Source organism: Diorhabda carinulata, chromosome 4 (genome assembly GCF_026250575.1).
Source record: "Diorhabda carinulata isolate Delta chromosome 4, icDioCari1.1, whole genome shotgun sequence".
Taxonomy (NCBI): Eukaryota; Metazoa; Arthropoda; class Insecta; order Coleoptera; family Chrysomelidae; genus Diorhabda; species Diorhabda carinulata.
The window spans coordinates 29090700-29108158 of NC_079463.1; the positions used below are offsets into that span (position 1 = coordinate 29090700).

The window sequence follows — 17459 nt, forward strand, 5'->3', positions numbered from 1 at the left end:
TCAAAAAACCGTCCTTGGTATAGTGACGATTCTGCGCAATAGAGATTACGTGTCCCAACCGAGCAGTTACTGTTTTGTTCTGTTTTATGTTCCAACCGACTTAGGTATCGTTTGTGAACCGTTTCTGAGAAGCTCTTTTCGATACTTGGTTGAAAGTAAGAACCGTGCATAGCCAGAATTAGCGCGTAAAACATCATGTAAACACTACCAAAAACCGTTCCAAGAACTGTCTAGATTAGTAGATTCATTTTGTTCGAGCAAGACCTTTACTGTCTTGGATTAGAATGCCTCAAGGAAACCATGGCATAAAGTCTGGAACTGCTAAAGGATTTCCATAACATGGAAGGCAGCAAAAAGAATGACTTTGGTAGGTATAAATAATTTTAATACTAGTGAATTGACCTTAAATTTATTTAATCATTTTAGTTTATGGACAGAGGTGAATACAAGAAATTAATGCATCATTTATCAATTGAAAAAAGTAACTAAAAAAACCTAAAAGCCAATCATGTATGGCTAATGCTTATGCTTTCTGGTTTCACGAAGCTGGTCCATTCAGTTCTTTGACATCTACCAAATCTTCAAATACTGACATGAAGTACTTGCAGAGAATGTTCTTCACGTTGTTGGCTTTCAAATCTCCTTTTATATTGCACGGTATTTGGATAACTTAAAGTCCTGTAGTATCCTCAACTACTCACCCATCTTTAGCTCTAACATATTTATGAAGACAATACAGGCCTTGACAATATCTGTAACAAAATCAGGTTGTACATTCCGAAAGTGCATTCTATGTACCTTTTTTGCTCTATACAGTCTGTAGTTGCGTGGGTATGGTCTCAACAAATATTTATGTGAGCCAAGTGCAGCTTCAGCAACAAAGAAATAAGGTAATTTTGGGCTTTCTGTTCCTAAATACTCATACCTCTTCCGATAGATTATGTGAACCACTTAAAATTGATTTCCACATCTTAGCTCTCTCCTTTGATCAATCGGATGCACCCAAATAAATCTATTTTATTCGCTTCCTCTTTAATCGACGGCGAAATAACAATAATGCGAGTTTTTTTGTTTCTGTCAATACACAGCACAATAAGATAACGACAATAGACACTTGCAGCATTGTGGACAGTGATCGACTGGCGGAGGTAGCTTGGTTGTGACGGATATTTTACTGCCCAGTGCGTAGTGCTACAATTTTGCTATAGCGTCGACGGCAAAAAAACCGATCGAAAAAAAACGCCAAGTGTGTTTCCGGTCATAGATATCCCGTGTAGGTCCCAAGGTCAAATCAAATACATAGTTCAAGAGACAGACCTGTAGGTGTCTCTAGATGTGTTCTTCTTTTTTTGTTCTCGGTTGCCTGAGTTAACTAAAGTTCTGTGGCGAGTAAACACTGTTTTGGTGTCCAGTTTTCAGCTTTCTTAGCACTTTTTAGTAGTCATTTTCTAATAAAATTTTGTTATAAGCCTATGTAATGGAGTTTATTTTTTTTATTGAATTGTGTATTGTTTTTTATTATATCTTTGTTCAAAATGTTCATAGAATGATTTGATGTTCGTTCTCTCTCGCCACAGGCCAACCACTTTTGCGTGTGCCACTTGAACAAACTCCCATATCTCGCTCTCTCTATCTAACTCTATATAAAAATTTCATTCTAGGTTAGGATTCGCAATCAGCTGATGTGTGATCTATCTAAAGAGTTACGATCATACTATCCGAAAAACACTAAAACTAAAATTTCGTGTTCCAAGACTAAAGTTTCAAGGTTTGCTCTTGATACCTGCACTGAAACTGTACTTAACTGGAGCAGTGCAAGCCAGTTCATGAGTGTTTAGAATTAATTCGATCGGTTACAAAGAACGATATAGTGCAGAGGGCAATGGATGGAGCATTTGTTGATTGTTGTATTTGTGGTTTTGTGATGTGATTCAGACCTTGTAGTATTAACTATAATGAAAAATGATTTAGTACTTTTTGATATTTTACATTCGCCCAATGACGAAAATGAAGTGCCGCCGTCTCCAAATTACACTTATTGCACTGCACTGGCTTAGCTGACTATAGACCCAGTGCAATCAGTTCAGTGAACTGGGTGAGCTAGTTCTCTGCACTGCTACTAAGAACAGCGACACTAGCGCTGGATCTGTACAAAGAGCGCTTCAGTGTACACTTCCTGAACTAATTCTACCAAGAACAAACCTAATAATAGTACATATTGATCACGTGATATATTTATATTTTCTGACAGTGACAATTGTGTCACAATTTTATATTATTTTACGTTTGTAATATTGCGATGTGTTAAGTATTTTAATTGCTAAAGATATTATTGATTTCTAATAATTGTTTAATAAAGAAATAAAATGAAGTGGTATAACGGTGACATATCTGAAGCAGTCAGCTATTCAAAATCCAAAGGAGCAATTTTTGTCGTTTATATTGAAGGTATATCATATTTATATTTTTTTTGATAATACTAATGATCCTTTTTTACTACAGGTTCCGATGAAAATTCTGAAAAAATTACTAATTTAATTGACAATGGGGAATTTGGACAAAAACTGGAACAAGATAATTTTGTATGTATTAAAGTAAAAGCTGGCTCAACTTCTCATCAACAATTCGGTGAAATTTGTATCCTTTTCGTACTTTTTTGGCAGTATTTGTTAGGATAGGCTTAGTTTCAACAACAACAAATAAATATAATAGTGTAATATTTGCTAATAATCCAATTTAATAATAACACTTTTCCTTATTATGGACTTAGATAAAGAACCAAGTGTTCCTTCTGTATATTTCATTGGAAAAAGTGGTGTTCCGTTGGATATTATAACTGGAAGTACTAATTTGGACGATATTTCTTCTAGGATCAATGACATCCTGTCCAGAGCAAATATTACCCAACTATCTTCACAGTCAACTTCAGGTAATCATATAACACAGAATTATTTGTTTTCCTTCTCATTTCAAAAAACACGAATAATAGAAATGAATTACATCTCATTTTCATAAACAAATTTTTAGTTGCACAGACCTTTATTATAATTTTTAGCATCAGATGATTTTATTAATCAAGAAAAGTCTAACAGCAGTTCTTCAATGAAATGTGAAAATGGTGTCTGTAGAATAGTCAGTGATAAAGATGGATTAGGTCAAGAAAAATTAGTAGAAAAGGCTTTAAATCAAGAAAATTCAATAGAAAAGGCTTCAAACCAAGAAAAAGCAATAGAAAATCCTTCACACCAAGAAAAGCCAGTTGAAGAGAAAAATTCTAATGAAGCTGAATTTGAAAATAAGAAACCTGATGAAGTAAAAGAATTTTCACACGTTGTTAAAGACTCTTCAAATGAAGTTGATATAAGTTGTCCAAGTGAAATCAACATTTCTTCAACAGAAGACATGGAAGAAAAGAAAGAAGTTAATTCTAGTACTACTAATGAAGAATTATCAGTTCAAGAAAAAATGGATAGAGCAAAGGAATTGATTGAATCTAAACGACAACAAAAAGAAAAGGAAGAACAAGAGGTAAATTAAATTTTAAAATCAGTATTATCATGTATTCTGTGTCTTGTAAGTATAATTTCTATCAACAGTATATTTTTCCAATTATATGCATTTTTTTGTTGTAACACACAGCTTGTTGTTAATATAGAGCTTTATGAATGATATTCCAGGAACAAGTGACAGATTTTCCTGACCAAATCCCGCCCAACTGAAAATTTGTGAAATGAATTAGGTATTTATATTATGAATACCTATGGCAGTCAGCTGCGACTCCGTGGGTGGGGCGGGTAGTGGCAGACTCCCACACATGAAAAAAAAAAGTTTTTCTAATCATTTCCTCTCAAATAATTTGTCAAAAGAAGAAAAAACAAAACCAAAGCTGACCATAACACTAATTATTGGTGTCTATTGTCGAATATTGTCGATTATCAATCCATTGAAGCCTATTGAGTTTGATTGTCACTTCATGTCAATTGATGTCTTCTGATGTCTATTGAGAATAATGCATGTAATTTCAGGTGAATTGGCATCTACTTTTAATTTAATTCTACTTGCTGTTGTTTCACTACTCTTCCTTTTTTCTTTTCTATTCAGGTAATGCTTTTCTTCTATTCATATATTAATGCTCAGGTTTATACCTTTATAATACTCTTTTATTTTCCTTTCACAGTTAATGCCCAAATTACTTTCCTGCTTATGTTATATTTCCAATTTTTTTGCTTTATTAATTTTATTCTTAAATTTCTTTTTAAATATGTGAAATGTTTCTAATTTCTCGAAAATTGTTTGATATATTACTCTTTTTCAAATCTCCTAATAAAATTTCTCTAGGCTCCCAATAATGGCGCATGATTACAGATATGTTAGTTTTATATGTTATTGCTTGGAAGCTAAAGATAAAATATCAAACATGTTTTGTTTATTTGTAAATTTTTTATTTCCACAGCTCCACTTGTACCTATTTTTATTCAAATTTTAGAATACAAATATTTTTCACTGAGAACCGACTCTAAAGAAGGCAAAGACCATTCCGTATGCAGGCAAGGTCATTGCGTCGGTTTTTTAAGATGTGGGTGGGATAATTTTCATTGACTATCTTGATAAAGGGAAAACTATGAGCGGCGAGTATTATGCGAATTTATTGCAACGTTTCAGCGAATACATCAAGCAAAAACGACCGCATTTGGTTAAGAAAAAAGTGTTGTTTCATCAAGACAATGCATCATGCCAAAATTAATGAATTAAAGTTTGAATTGCTACCCTGTTCGCCAGATTTAGCCTCCATGGATTATTTTACGTTTCCAGACTTGAAAAAATGATTCAGTGGTTAAAGACTTTCCAACAATGAAGAGATGATGTCGGCAGTTAATAGCTATTTTGAGGAGCTTGACGATGCTTATTATAAAAAGGGTGTTGAACTAATTGAACATCGCTTAGAAAAGTGTATGGAGCTAAAAGGAGATTATGTTGAAAAATAAATATATTTTTTTCCAAAATGTTTTCTTTGTTGGGCCAGGTACTTCTGGGACCATCCTCTTATGTCAATTTTTTTTAATTAATAATGAAATATGTATATAACTCCATCAAATTTGGAAGTTTGAATTTCTGGAACCATTGGTGATATTTATACAAAAGAAATTATTTACTACACTATTTGATGTACGTTTTGATAACCAATTTATCGTCTTCAGAGGCTGGAACTAATTTTTATTAGAGAAGGCGAAATTGTAATGGCCTTAGGTGTAAGTTCATTATTTTTTAGCGTACCGATCCAGTAGACCTTGGAATATCTTGAGAATATACTGAACTTATAATTTTTAGACTGATTCAACAATTAACGGATTAAAACTATTTTCAATACAAAATTTAATTTCAAAAATAACATAAAAGAAAATCTATGAGCAATTGCTGATCACAATTTATGGCTGAATTATTCATTAGTCAGGCAGATTAGCCAAGAGTTTCAATATTTTCTTGGGGTATGGTATATATGGTAAAGGTATGTGGGCGACATTTTCGTTATATTTTATATTAAAAAAAAAAACAAATGTAGAAGGTCTCGTCATACAACAATAATCAAAATGGCCATCTATAAAATTTACTTATGAAATGGAAACATTTATCATATTTAGATACCTCAGTAGTTAAAAAACAGGTTAGAATTTGATATATTTAGAAAAAATACCACTACATGCAGGTACACCTAGGTGTACTCTCCATTTTCTGTTACATAATATCATTAATTTTCCACTTAACATTTAAATACACAAACAAGGAAAGGATTTTTATTGAGATCAGTTGATTAGGTTTGAGAAATCTCTTTGCGAAACTACTTTTTGCCCTAATCATAACCAAAACCAAGAAAAAATTGATCTGATAGTTCTCAATAATACCTCAAAAAATTGTTGGGTATTCCTAGAGATAAAGTACTAGATTTGCAGATTAGTGGTATTTACGAAATTAGCTATTATTGCTAGATACATTTGAAAGTATTGAGTCGAATCCATAGTTTATTAATTAGGGAACGAACGTGGAATTTCCTGCTGAAGTGGTTGGATTGGAAAATTTAGTAAATATAGGAAGGTCGACTTAATTAGTTTTAGTTTACCTTCAGTCTCTGAAAATGATAATTGGGGGTATTGGTAGCGCAAACATGTACATTTTTGTGTGCAATCCTCTTAAAAATACAACAAAAAATCTATTTTCAAAAAATACAATATTCATGATATGTCTCATAATGATTAACGTAATCAGAATGCCCTTTAATTGGTGTTATTGAACTGTAAATATAAGTTTATTTTATCTGGGACTTCATTTTGCTTTGGCGACTTGTCATGCGAACAGACCCTAATTTTTATGTGTCATTTCAATCGTCAAACCTATCACATTTTTCCATAAAAAATTAACAATGTAATCTTTTTTTATTAATTTGCAGAATGAGCGTTTAAAGGAGTTGGAACGACGTAAAATGGGACAAAACGTTCAACAATTAAAAAAATGGCAAGAGGATCAGGAATTGAAACAACTAATTGAAGATAGAGATAAAGAAAAACGTGAAAATCAGTTAGCTAGGGAACGTGTTTTAGCTCAAATAGCACAAGACCGTGCTGAAAGATTGTCCAAATCGCAGCCAACTCCTAAAGTAACAGAACCCTCTAAAGCAACCCCTTCTCCCCCTAAACCCGCCGGGAATGTTACCAGATTACAGTTCAAACTACCCGAAGGCTCTTCTGTAACAAAAGAATTTCAAATTTCTGATAAATTGGAATATGTCGTTTCGTTCGTTAAATCCGATTTACGCATTAACAATTTCACATTAGCCACTACATTTCCAAGAAAAGAATTCACTAAAACCGACTACCCATCGAGTTTATTAGATTTACAGTTAGTTCCTAATGCGGTTATTTTGATATTACCTATAAATGGTAGCGGTATTGTTGCTACTCATTCCGGAGAAGGGTTTATCTCTTCTTTATTCTGGAGTTTTTTAACGCCGATTTTCAATTTGTTCGGTTATATCAAAAGTTTCATTTTTGGATCCAATTCAACTCAAAATGAAAGAAATATTACCCCTCCAAACGAGCCAGCTGAGACAACGTAAGTTTATTAACTTTTTAAATCTTCTAACTTTCTATAAGATTATAATATTTGTCCAAACGGTTGCCCCATCATTTGGGAAATTTCGTTAAAAAAATATTGTGCCAAAATGTGCTGTGAATATTGAAAAAAGTTATTGTGATTATTTATTTTTTGTGTAAAAGTCCTTTTTTTTTTCCTTGATGACACATTTCCACACATTAATCCATAATTCCAAGTATAATTAACTTTTTTTTAAAATGTTTATCTAATAACAATTTTATAGGTTGTTTTGTTTGTTACAAAAATAAAAAAACATATGTCCTAACGAGACAGTGAGATCTCTTCCATACCTAATTTTGGCTCCAATGGCCAGTTCCTCTCTAGTCTTTGGTCGTCTCTTCCTTGCACAAATGGTTGGCTTCTGTATTATATTGTGTCTTGTACTGTTTCAATTAGAAGATCTTCGAGTATCATCTGGTTTGAAACATACCAGGAAGCGCCGACAATTGTTCGCAGAATCTTAGATTGTGTACTTTGTATAACGGCTATACGCAATTTGCTGGCACAGCCCCACATCTCTATGTCTCCAAATTGAAATGATGATAGTCTTGTACAATAAATATGATTTCAATAAGTTGAAAAAGGGATTGATTTTAAATAGCAAGCCGTCCTGCCATACCTTAACAAATGTTTGAATTATGTCTAAAAATACTCCTGATAAATACTTTTTTCTTCCGGGGCTGAATTTATTTCATGCACAATTCGATGGCACTGATGAGTTGTTGAGGGATCTTGTCTAAGTTGGGATTAATTCGTTGTAGTAACAGTCTCTCAAAAAGTTTCGAAATGGTGGGTAACAAGATGATTCTCAGAAACCGAAACCTAAACATCCTACAAGTTTTATGTGGTAGTCCTGAATTATGTATAAAAATCTCACTCAATTTCGATTGCAACTATCAAGTCTAGTAGGAATCATTACTACAGACCACAGAGGAAAACAAGATCAGAGAACATTACCTGATAACCTCATTCAAAAAGTTTTCCTATCAAGAACTCCCATTAGGTTTCAAAAAAATATCTTATATGTCAGTTTATTTCAATATCGAAGTAATATATAAGATTAACATGAAGAAATCCTTATAAACGGTGAAAAAATAACTTTATTACAAAGTTGGAAGATCTCAGGTGGTGAATCTGCAAGATTGAATATCAGGATTCATTCACCAGACCTCAATTCAATACCTGCAAAGGCAAAGTTAACCGTTCATAGAAGAAGCAAAGAAATTTTACTAAAGTTTAAAAGAGATGCACGACCTTACCAACAACAATAACAAATCAGGAGATGATCTAAGATTTTGTTTCTATTACATGCAAATTATTTCGATGCCTTTTATATTACTACGGACAATTTTCCTTATACCTTGTCCGTATAAAAAATTTTAAAACCGATGAAGGTTGATTCTACCTATGTCATAAGGGGGTTATGTGTTTACACCACGACCGAATTAATTTATTGTGTCCCCCTTTCTTGCTGTGATATTTGGGAACCCAGTGTTTTCAATCTCACTATCTTAGGAAGTTTAGATTGTGGGATGACTATAGCTGCCAAAAATCTATTTATGAATCCCACTTTTTAGTTTAGGATGTGAGCTTCCAGATATCTTCGTCTTCTATTTCATACGCTCCCAGTTTTAGTGCTCTGGAGTTCCGTACTGTCTCACATTTTGAGAGAATGTGGATAGAAGATTCATTCAGCAGATCTCTGGTTATAATTTCTCAGGACTGCCTGTCTAAGCCCCTGTAGATTGTCCCAGTAACTAGTTTTTTCCTGTATCTTTTCCAATGTTTTCTCTATTGCTCTTTAGCTGATACCATAGAAGGGTTTGTCTGTCCCTGCGTCCCAGAATCCTGTCCTTATGAAAGCCAGTCTTTGTACCTTCGAGATATTTTTCAGACTAAGTCTAGTATTGCAAACCACTGCCCCATATGTGATGATTGGTCTCACGATTGCCGTATACATCCGCAATAAGATCATTTGATTAAAACCTCAATTCCTACCTATGAAGTGTCTCCACATATCCATTGAGAGCTCCAGATATTTCCTCTCTGTTTTCCACTCAATGGTTTGTCCGTCTAGCTTGATGGGGTTGATATTGAGTTTTTTCATCCTAGTGAAGGTTATTTAGGAATTAAAAAAAAGCTAGAATAGGGAACACAATGCTTTACAATGCTGAAGCCAGCAGTGGAAAGCGATAGTTTGTTCAGCATTGTAAATTTTTGGTCGAGTAGTTTTGGCTTTTAAACCACTTTACACCTATACCTAGAAGGTATTTTGAACTTGATTCTGCATGTCATACTACTGGCTCCAAAATATCAAAACACTTAGACTTCTCCCAAAGCACTACTCCTTCGAGGTGCTTAATTGCTAATGGGCAGATGATTCGCAAAGTATTATATGCTATGATGTCGCTATTGCTTACGGCTTCTACAGTTGTTCTTTGCCATGCATATCGTCTTAAGATAGGGACAGTGACCTGTATGAAGACTTACCACCAGTTTAACGTTGTTTCTGAGCATCACAAGAAGTTTCTGTGATATCTCATGAGGCCACAAAAGGCTCTGCTCCAAAATATGCAGTCGTTGCTTCTTTTTTGGCAAAGCTAACTGCTTCTTCATTGCCTGGTACGCCTTGGTGGCTAGGTAGCCACATTAAAGTTACTTTTTTTCTGTTAGCTAGTGTTTTAGAGTTGTTCTTACTTAATAGCCTTCGGGGCTTGGCTATCGGAGAGAATGTAGATGTGCTTTCTATCCAAATACCCCTGCGCACATATGTTTATTGCTTGCTCATCATTAATCACTTTTCTCTCACATATTTTGAAAATACTCACCTCATATATTTCGTAAAGAACAATATAAATAATTTTTCAATTATAATTTCAGTCTTTCCATTTTCTTTAGAGTTTTTTTAATCATGTCTACAATCTCGTTATATAAATAGTTCAGTTTATCTTCACACCCGAATGTCTTATTAGTGGTACCAATTTCAGCGGTGTTTTTTCTAGGAACTTCCTGATTTTTAATATATTCCAAATTTTGGTCCGTGAAATTTATGGTATAATCGATATTGCCATGGGATTTTAGTATATTTTAAACAAGAAAATTTTTATAAAGTAAAATGATTTCTATAAATCATATTCTGTAGAAGATAGGGAAGTAAAAGACGTGTTTTTCAAAAGGTAACTTGGTTAAAGCTATTTTTCTAAATATTAACGATATTTTAAAATAAATTTCTAAACTAAAGTGTACTGGTACTCGTCTACTGCGTTGTAACGCCCATAACTAAAGCTATATGGGGTGCAAGTCTAGGTTACAGTGGATAAAGATAAGGAAAGACAGGAATCCTGTCAAAACTGTAGCTAGTTTGTTGAAATAACATTGAATGGATGGATTAGATTGGCTGGAGAGGATACAAAACAAGTACATTCTAGGTCTATTCCAGAGAGTAACCCTGGATGAAATAATCTATATTAAGAGGACAATAAATCTGAAAAGGTTGTAATGGAATAGGCCACAAGTACAATCTGTCGGTGTAAAGTAGTAGACAAAAATTATTTGGTAGATGTTTAAAAAAAATAAGAAGCGAAATCAATTTAGGAAACTAATTGGAGCTTCACTTAGCAAGTTTTGACCAGACGAGTTGATGCCATAGGTGTATGTTTGAGCCCGTTACTTTTATCGTGGAAAACAAGATTTGATGGCGTACTATCATTTCAAAAAAAAAAGATGAAGTAAAAATAATTGAGAATCTGAGAATTTGTCTCCCGTTTGATCTTCTAGTGGCTTATCTAAGTACATCCCAATAATTTTTAACTTAAAATACTATTTTCCATAGTGGCTTAAAAATTAAGTAGCTTCTAAAAAATAAATTCCAAAAAATGATGGCTAACTTGATTGATAAACATATTGTTTTTTGATATCCTCAAAGAAATAAACCATTTAACACACCACGGCTTCATTCATCAGTGTAATCTTCAAAAGCAATACAATCATTTTAACGCTTCTCTAACTTCTCTTAGTCGTGCTTTTTGTAGGATTTGTCTTTTGTCTTATAGGCTTCAGTTTCAGTAATTGCTTCTCCATTTGAGCTGAATTTATTACCGGCGAGTATTTTTTGAGATCAACAAATTGCCAGTGGTCACTGGAGGCCAAATCTGGACTATACGGTGAATGAGGAAGCAATTCGTTCAATTTAACCATTGACATGTGAATCGGTACATTGTCTGGGTGAAAAAGGGGTTTTTTCTTCGACATATGAGGCCGTTTTTTCTTGATTTTTACATTCAAACGATACAGTCGGTTGGAGATAGTCGATGATAAATATTCCATACGCATCCCAAAATACTGAGGCCATAACCTTCCCAGCTGACTGTTGTGCCTTTGGACGCTTCGGATGTGGTTCATTGTCAACTCAGGTGATAATCGTTTTGATTCCGGAGTGAAATCCATGTGTCATCTATTGTCATTTCAATTTAAAATATTAGATCACCATTTTGCGGACTTTTTTGATGTTTTCTAGAGCAACCACCTCAATTGGTTGACCAGAATGTTCACCATCTTCGGCCTCTGTACACATAGTTTTTTGAAAGCTGGTACTTCATAAACGCCATATGGATTTGACAATGGCAGCGCTATCTGTGCGTTAATCTTATTAAATGATGTGATAGGTTAAACTTGGTGATATGAGAGGCCATTTGGTTGCAACGCAGCATTAAATAATTCTATTTTGAAAATTTAAATAATTTTTAACCACATATTTATTTTGAGCATACTTTAACCAATATCAAAATTAATAAAAAATAATAGAGCTGTCAGTATAATTCGATTTTCATTTTTTTATTAACATTCCATTAATCCAGAAGAAAATGTGATGTAGTCCCCAAAAATTGCCGCCCAAACTTTTTTGGAAATTGAATACTTATAAAATTTTATTTTCCGAAACTAATGTACCTACAGAAAATTAGACTCAATTGTAGAGAATACGTTTATTAAAAATTCTTTTAGTTTTGTTTTTGGATCAAATTTCACAATATTTCATCTGTTGGATATTATATTGATTTGTTGCTAATTTAAAGCAAGGGTAACACTTTTGTATAAAGTGTTTGGATCTACAATTTCTCGATTTATGGCACTCCTAAAATAAATTAGAAAGAGCGAATACTCACTCATACATTAGCTAATATTGATGTTTCTTAAACTATAATTTTTAATAGTAAATTTGAATGAACTGAATATTTGTTATCAAAGATTTATATATACTGAACACACTGTTTACACCACCACTCACAATTACACTGTCTGACGCGCGTTTCGATTACCAAGTTATTGTCATCAGAGACTGATGTCTGTTTACCTTCAGTCTCTGATGACTATAACTCGCATTGCGAGTCAGACAGTGTAATTGTGAGTGTTGGTATAAATAGTGCGTTCAGTATGAATATAACCAACAGAAATTCCAACCTGATTAAGTATTTATATAGATTTTGTTTTTACAGAGGTAAATTTACGAATAAACGTAAAGGTGGTGGAGATTCTACTGTAGTTAGACGTCACGGTAACATTCACAGACTTGCAGATCGACAAGATAGCGATGACGAAAATAGTACTTACAATGGAAATTCCACGCAACAGATGTGAAGCACTTATTTAGAATAACCGAGTCTATATGTTTTAATGGTTTTATTATTTCAATCATAGTTACTTATTATAATATTTTTAATTGAAATTTCTTTTAATTTATTACTGATCCCTTACATTTTATATAATCAGCTACTACTGTATATCCTTTCTTATCAATTCATTAGAATTCACACGGAATCAAAAATTAATTCTATTTCGGTTTACAGCTAAAAGGATTGTGTGATACGTAAATTGCAGTTTCTATCTTCTTGGGCGTCATCAGAATAATACATATGCTTCTAAAGTCTAATCAAACGTGTAAGCGCGACCCTTCAGTACCATCATCATATCGACCATTGTGTATGATACATTTTTATAGAAGTTCGAGATTAGTTCTTAATAGAGGACGCCGGGAGGTTTGACTTCATGACAGTATTGATTTAAGAAAGGTCGGTATATCAATAGTTATAATCACCACTCGCTCAGGGTAGTTTTATTAATTACAGAGGATGTTAAAAACGCGTTCAATCCGGCAAGATGGTGTGACGTTCTCCACCTGTTGGTAAACATTTTCCAAACCTCAAGGTATCTATTGGACAGTTACTTTAGGAATCAAACCCTGGGTATGATACCACGGAATGACATTATAGAATATAAGTAACATCAGAAGCTGCTCAGGGTTCAATATTTGGAACATCGCATACGACATTCTATTGCGACAACGATTGCCCGAAGAGTCATTGATAGTGAGATATGTTGACGATATAGCGGCACTTATTGCTGATCCGGATCTGGCTCATTCTTACAAACAAAACATTGCTCCTATTCGACCTGAGCATTTTCAATGTCGGTAAACCTGCGTCGAGTAAGAGGTGGTTGCTGATGATTACAGTCCAGTTGATACTTTGAAAAGAGAACAGGGTGTTCTGTTCACCGATAAGGCCGATTTAGAACAGAATCGATTTAAGCGAGGGATAGGGAAGATCGAGCCTGGAGGGCGAAAGAGGGAACCCAATCTGAAGTCATATATTAAACGGTTCCAAGTTTGTGTTCCGAAAAATAGATGAGGCTTTTAGTTGGAAGGAGAAGTGATGATACCATTCGGTGTGTAAATGTATGTCCTAAGCCAGAAAAAAAGTCAATAATTCCACAGTTTGAAATTAGTGGATTTCGCCATACTGTGATTATTCTCTCCATTGATTTATTTTTCCCCATAATGGATTATTCCTTACTTTCTACTAATACATGATACTTTCTACATAATGAGCGACATGTGGTTTTCATCTTCTCCATACCCATATATATTTTGTAAAAAAAGGAGGTTTTCAGTCAAAATACGAACTTAGTTTATTTATTACTTTTTTTTCATAAAAATACAAAAAAATTACTGAATATCTTGATTATTATAAATTAAAATGTCCAGATAAACTGTTAATCACGATTTGTACCCTCAACTAACATTATGGAATGTAAAATGTTGTTAGTGATCAGCTGGTTGTTTTACCCAGTATCCCCAAGGAGCAAAATGATCGTGGCCACTGTATTCAGTAGGTCCCCTGTAAACTTTGATTTGTACTCTTCCATGATGTTCTAAAACAAACAATTTGAATATCATTTCATGTAAACTGAAACAACAAAGAAATTGACCATAATTTCATGAAAACTGAAACAAGGAAGAAATTGACCGTAATTTCAAGAAAACTAAAATAAAAAAGAAATTGAACGTAATTTCATGAAAACTATCACTTTAAATTTCAATATTTTGAATAAGATCTAATCAACAAAAACGTTTTTCATTAAACTAAACTGAAAATCACTAAAAAGTCAACTTATTTTTATATATACAATTGTATCACGTAATAAGTATAGACTTGAATTGGTTGGTCTAATCTTCTTTTTCCTTTTACCTGGTCTTTACATATATACAGAAAAATCGATTATTTTGGGGTGTTATTGACTATTTGTTCACCCTATGAGAAAATTTGCAAACAACGCATGATAGGAAGGAAAAATGTGATATGGAGGTGAGAATTATCGTAAACATGCGCAAACGTTGTAATGGCGTAAGCTACCATATCGATCTTAGCTTCGGCGGCAAATTTGAAAATACTACAATCCATAGATACTTCTGAACTTGTATAAAAATGTGTGAGGAAACTAAAAAAGACAAATAAATGGTTCACTGACACTAAAAATAAAACTAAAACTGCGTAATTTATGAACAAAACTCTAGCACGTTGCTAGAGTTTTGCTAGGAATAGTCTTCTGTTACGAGTGTTTTATACTATTTTCTTTGTTTTGGCTTGTTTTCACATTATTTATTCATAAGAACATTGTTAAAAATTGTATAGAAGAATGTAGTAAATATAACCTAAAAGAAATTTACCCTGATGGTAATGTGGCGCCGCCCTTATTAACACTTTTCTACCGACACTTTTGCATATATATTGCAGATCTCTAACTCTTAGGAAGATAGCTGGGAGGTCTACTCTCTGTTGTGAAGAACAAAAACTTGCTAGACCAAAATATATTCTACTCATTTTATAGATTAAATACGCCCGACGAAAGATTAAGCATTTTTAAGCATAAAAATAAAAAATATAAGTGCGAAATTTGATTTGATAAATGTCCTTGATGACTAGAATGAAGAAAACGACTTACCATCGCCAGTAGCTGCAGCTTCTAGATCGTTATCAGTGTGTACCGGGAGCGCAGATATATTTAATATCATACTCAATAAAACAGCAACAGCGGCTAATATCTAAAAATTAAAACAATTACGAAATAAATTTAATAAAACTATTTAGAAACCCACAAACCTTAAACGTTGTAAAATCCATTTTATTTCGCTAAATTTGTCTGAATGAATGCAGTTTACATGAAATCGATCTTTTATATGGCGTTTCGTAAAATTCGACATAAAAAATTTGTCGTCATCCATGAAATTGATTAGAAACTGACATAGAAGTAAAAGTGGGTATCATGGACCGTTGAGCTTAATTTCTTTTAAGTAATTTACCGGAAGTAGTCTGAAATCATTAGTTTTTTACGAACTTACCGTTTGTTTCAAATTCCTAGACACTCATTTTTTAACGATCTTCTTATGTCGGCCATATTGCGAACAGCAAGGAAAGTATTGATTGTATGAAACAGTATAATTACTATTTTGAATAAAATTTAATATATTTTTTCAATAAATGTCAGAATTAACAATGAAATAGGTACTATACAGTATATACAGTTTATTTCACACAGGTTACCGATATATTTGTTTGTCAGACTATATTTACCGCTGTATAATCGGAAAAAAAAAACAACAACAAAGCTACATTTTCGGGGGAAATTTCGAAGTAACAACTGTTTGTAAAGCCATTTCGCAATAAAAGTGGAAATAATAAAGTCTAAATAATACAAATTACACAGAAACTTACGGCGCAAACATTTGCTTACCCCACGGCGGCTATTTTTAAATAGGATCAGCTGATTTTGACAACTCGGTAGATTGTTCAATTTAAGTATGCCGAGTTAAAAAATTTGATATCATATTTGATTCAAGCAGTTCATTACTGAAAATTACAACAAATTCCGTTGTACATAGCGTAAATCATAGTTAGTGCGCTTCCTTTAAAATTAACACTGATGCTAATGTGGTGCCACCCCTATGTAACACATTTCGATTATTACTTTTCATATACAGAGATTGTTCTCTTTCTCACTCCCGTCCATAGTTCGGACTCCTTATATCTATACTTCGTGGTTTGTAATGATTCTTCGTATATATTATGATCATAGGTCTCATTCAACGGACGAAACCGTCGACAACTGATGTACAACCTTAGCAGAATCGTTCGCTGACACATACGCTACAATCTCAAAATGGACGCCATGTTTCAGAGCGCTTTTAATCTGTGCTAGGTAGCTGAAGCGGAAGTGAAATTTTTAAGAAAAAAAAAATGATTGAATTCGTTTATGGAGATAAAAGAAATGAATTGATTCTGCATGATTTCGTTGTGAATTATAATGACAATTTTTATATACATATAAAAGTGGGTGAGTGATGAATACACCTCGTAATTCTTTGGAATGGAACTAGACAAAGTACCTCCACATTTATTGTACCTAACACTTGAAAATATACCTGTCATAAACCAGCAAGACACAGAAAGCAAAGAAGTCTTGACATCGAACACTCAACATGTTCCTAATCGCTTTTGGAACGCTCCCTCGTATGTAAATAGATAATTCTAACCTATCATTTTTATTTAAAATTATAATTGTGTATAAATCATTTATAATTGTAGTCTGGTTGAGTTGATTTGTTTAGGGGATTGTATTTAAATGTTTGATGCCTTCATTGATATTCTGAATGAATAATTTAGTTTTGAGTAAAACTAAACGAATGTGTCAATTTAACCTTTTATTTTACTTCTCTGTATTTCTACATTCTCTTTTACAACAGCTTATTTTTTAATCGGAATCATTTTCAGAAAATAATCTTATAAAAATACAAAAAGATTCCATAGGCGGGTATACGGCGGGTGTTGCTTAAAACTACATATTATACACACTCAAATTAAAAATTATATAAAATAAAATTAAGGGATTGTAGTAATGGATGATCTTCTCTACATTGGATTGATGGAAGAACTAGAACAAGCTGAAGAAATTGATTCATAGGTCCATTGAGTTGTTTTAAG

At 33.2% G+C, this 17459-nt stretch overlaps 1 protein-coding gene across 2 annotated transcripts; it reads left to right on the forward strand.

Annotated features, from left to right (window-relative positions):
• Window positions 1-1906: 1906 nt before the first annotated feature.
• Window positions 1907-12868, forward strand: LOC130892648 (UBX domain-containing protein 4-like). 2 transcript variants are annotated; one of them, XM_057798165.1, is made up of 6 exons: window positions 1907-2448; window positions 2503-2637; window positions 2771-2929; window positions 3056-3528; window positions 6443-7104; window positions 12639-12868. In XM_057798165.1, the coding sequence occupies exons 1-6, from the start codon at window positions 2367-2369 to the stop codon at window positions 12778-12780; spliced, it is 1653 nt and encodes a 550-aa protein (XP_057654148.1). In that variant the 5' UTR covers window positions 1907-2366; the 3' UTR covers window positions 12781-12868. The 2 variants fall into 2 exon arrangements, with proteins under 2 accessions (XP_057654148.1, XP_057654149.1); XM_057798166.1 differs by lacking the exon at window positions 12639-12868 and adding an exon at window positions 10149-10338 and having other exon boundaries at window positions 2208-2448.
• The last annotated feature ends 4591 nt before the right edge of the window (window positions 12869-17459 follow it).

Excerpts from the sequence above, each read along its gene's own strand:
- LOC130892648 (XM_057798165.1), top strand. The coding sequence starts at position 2,367 with ATGAAGTGGTATAACGGTGACATATCTGAAGCAGTCAGCTATTCAAAA. Across the intron at positions 2,930-3,055 it reads ATCTTCACAGTCAACTTCAG|CATCAGATGATTTTATTAAT; the intron begins GTAATCATATAA and ends TATAATTTTTAG. Across the intron at positions 7,105-12,638 it reads AACGAGCCAGCTGAGACAAC|AGGTAAATTTACGAATAAAC; the intron begins GTAAGTTTATTA and ends TTGTTTTTACAG.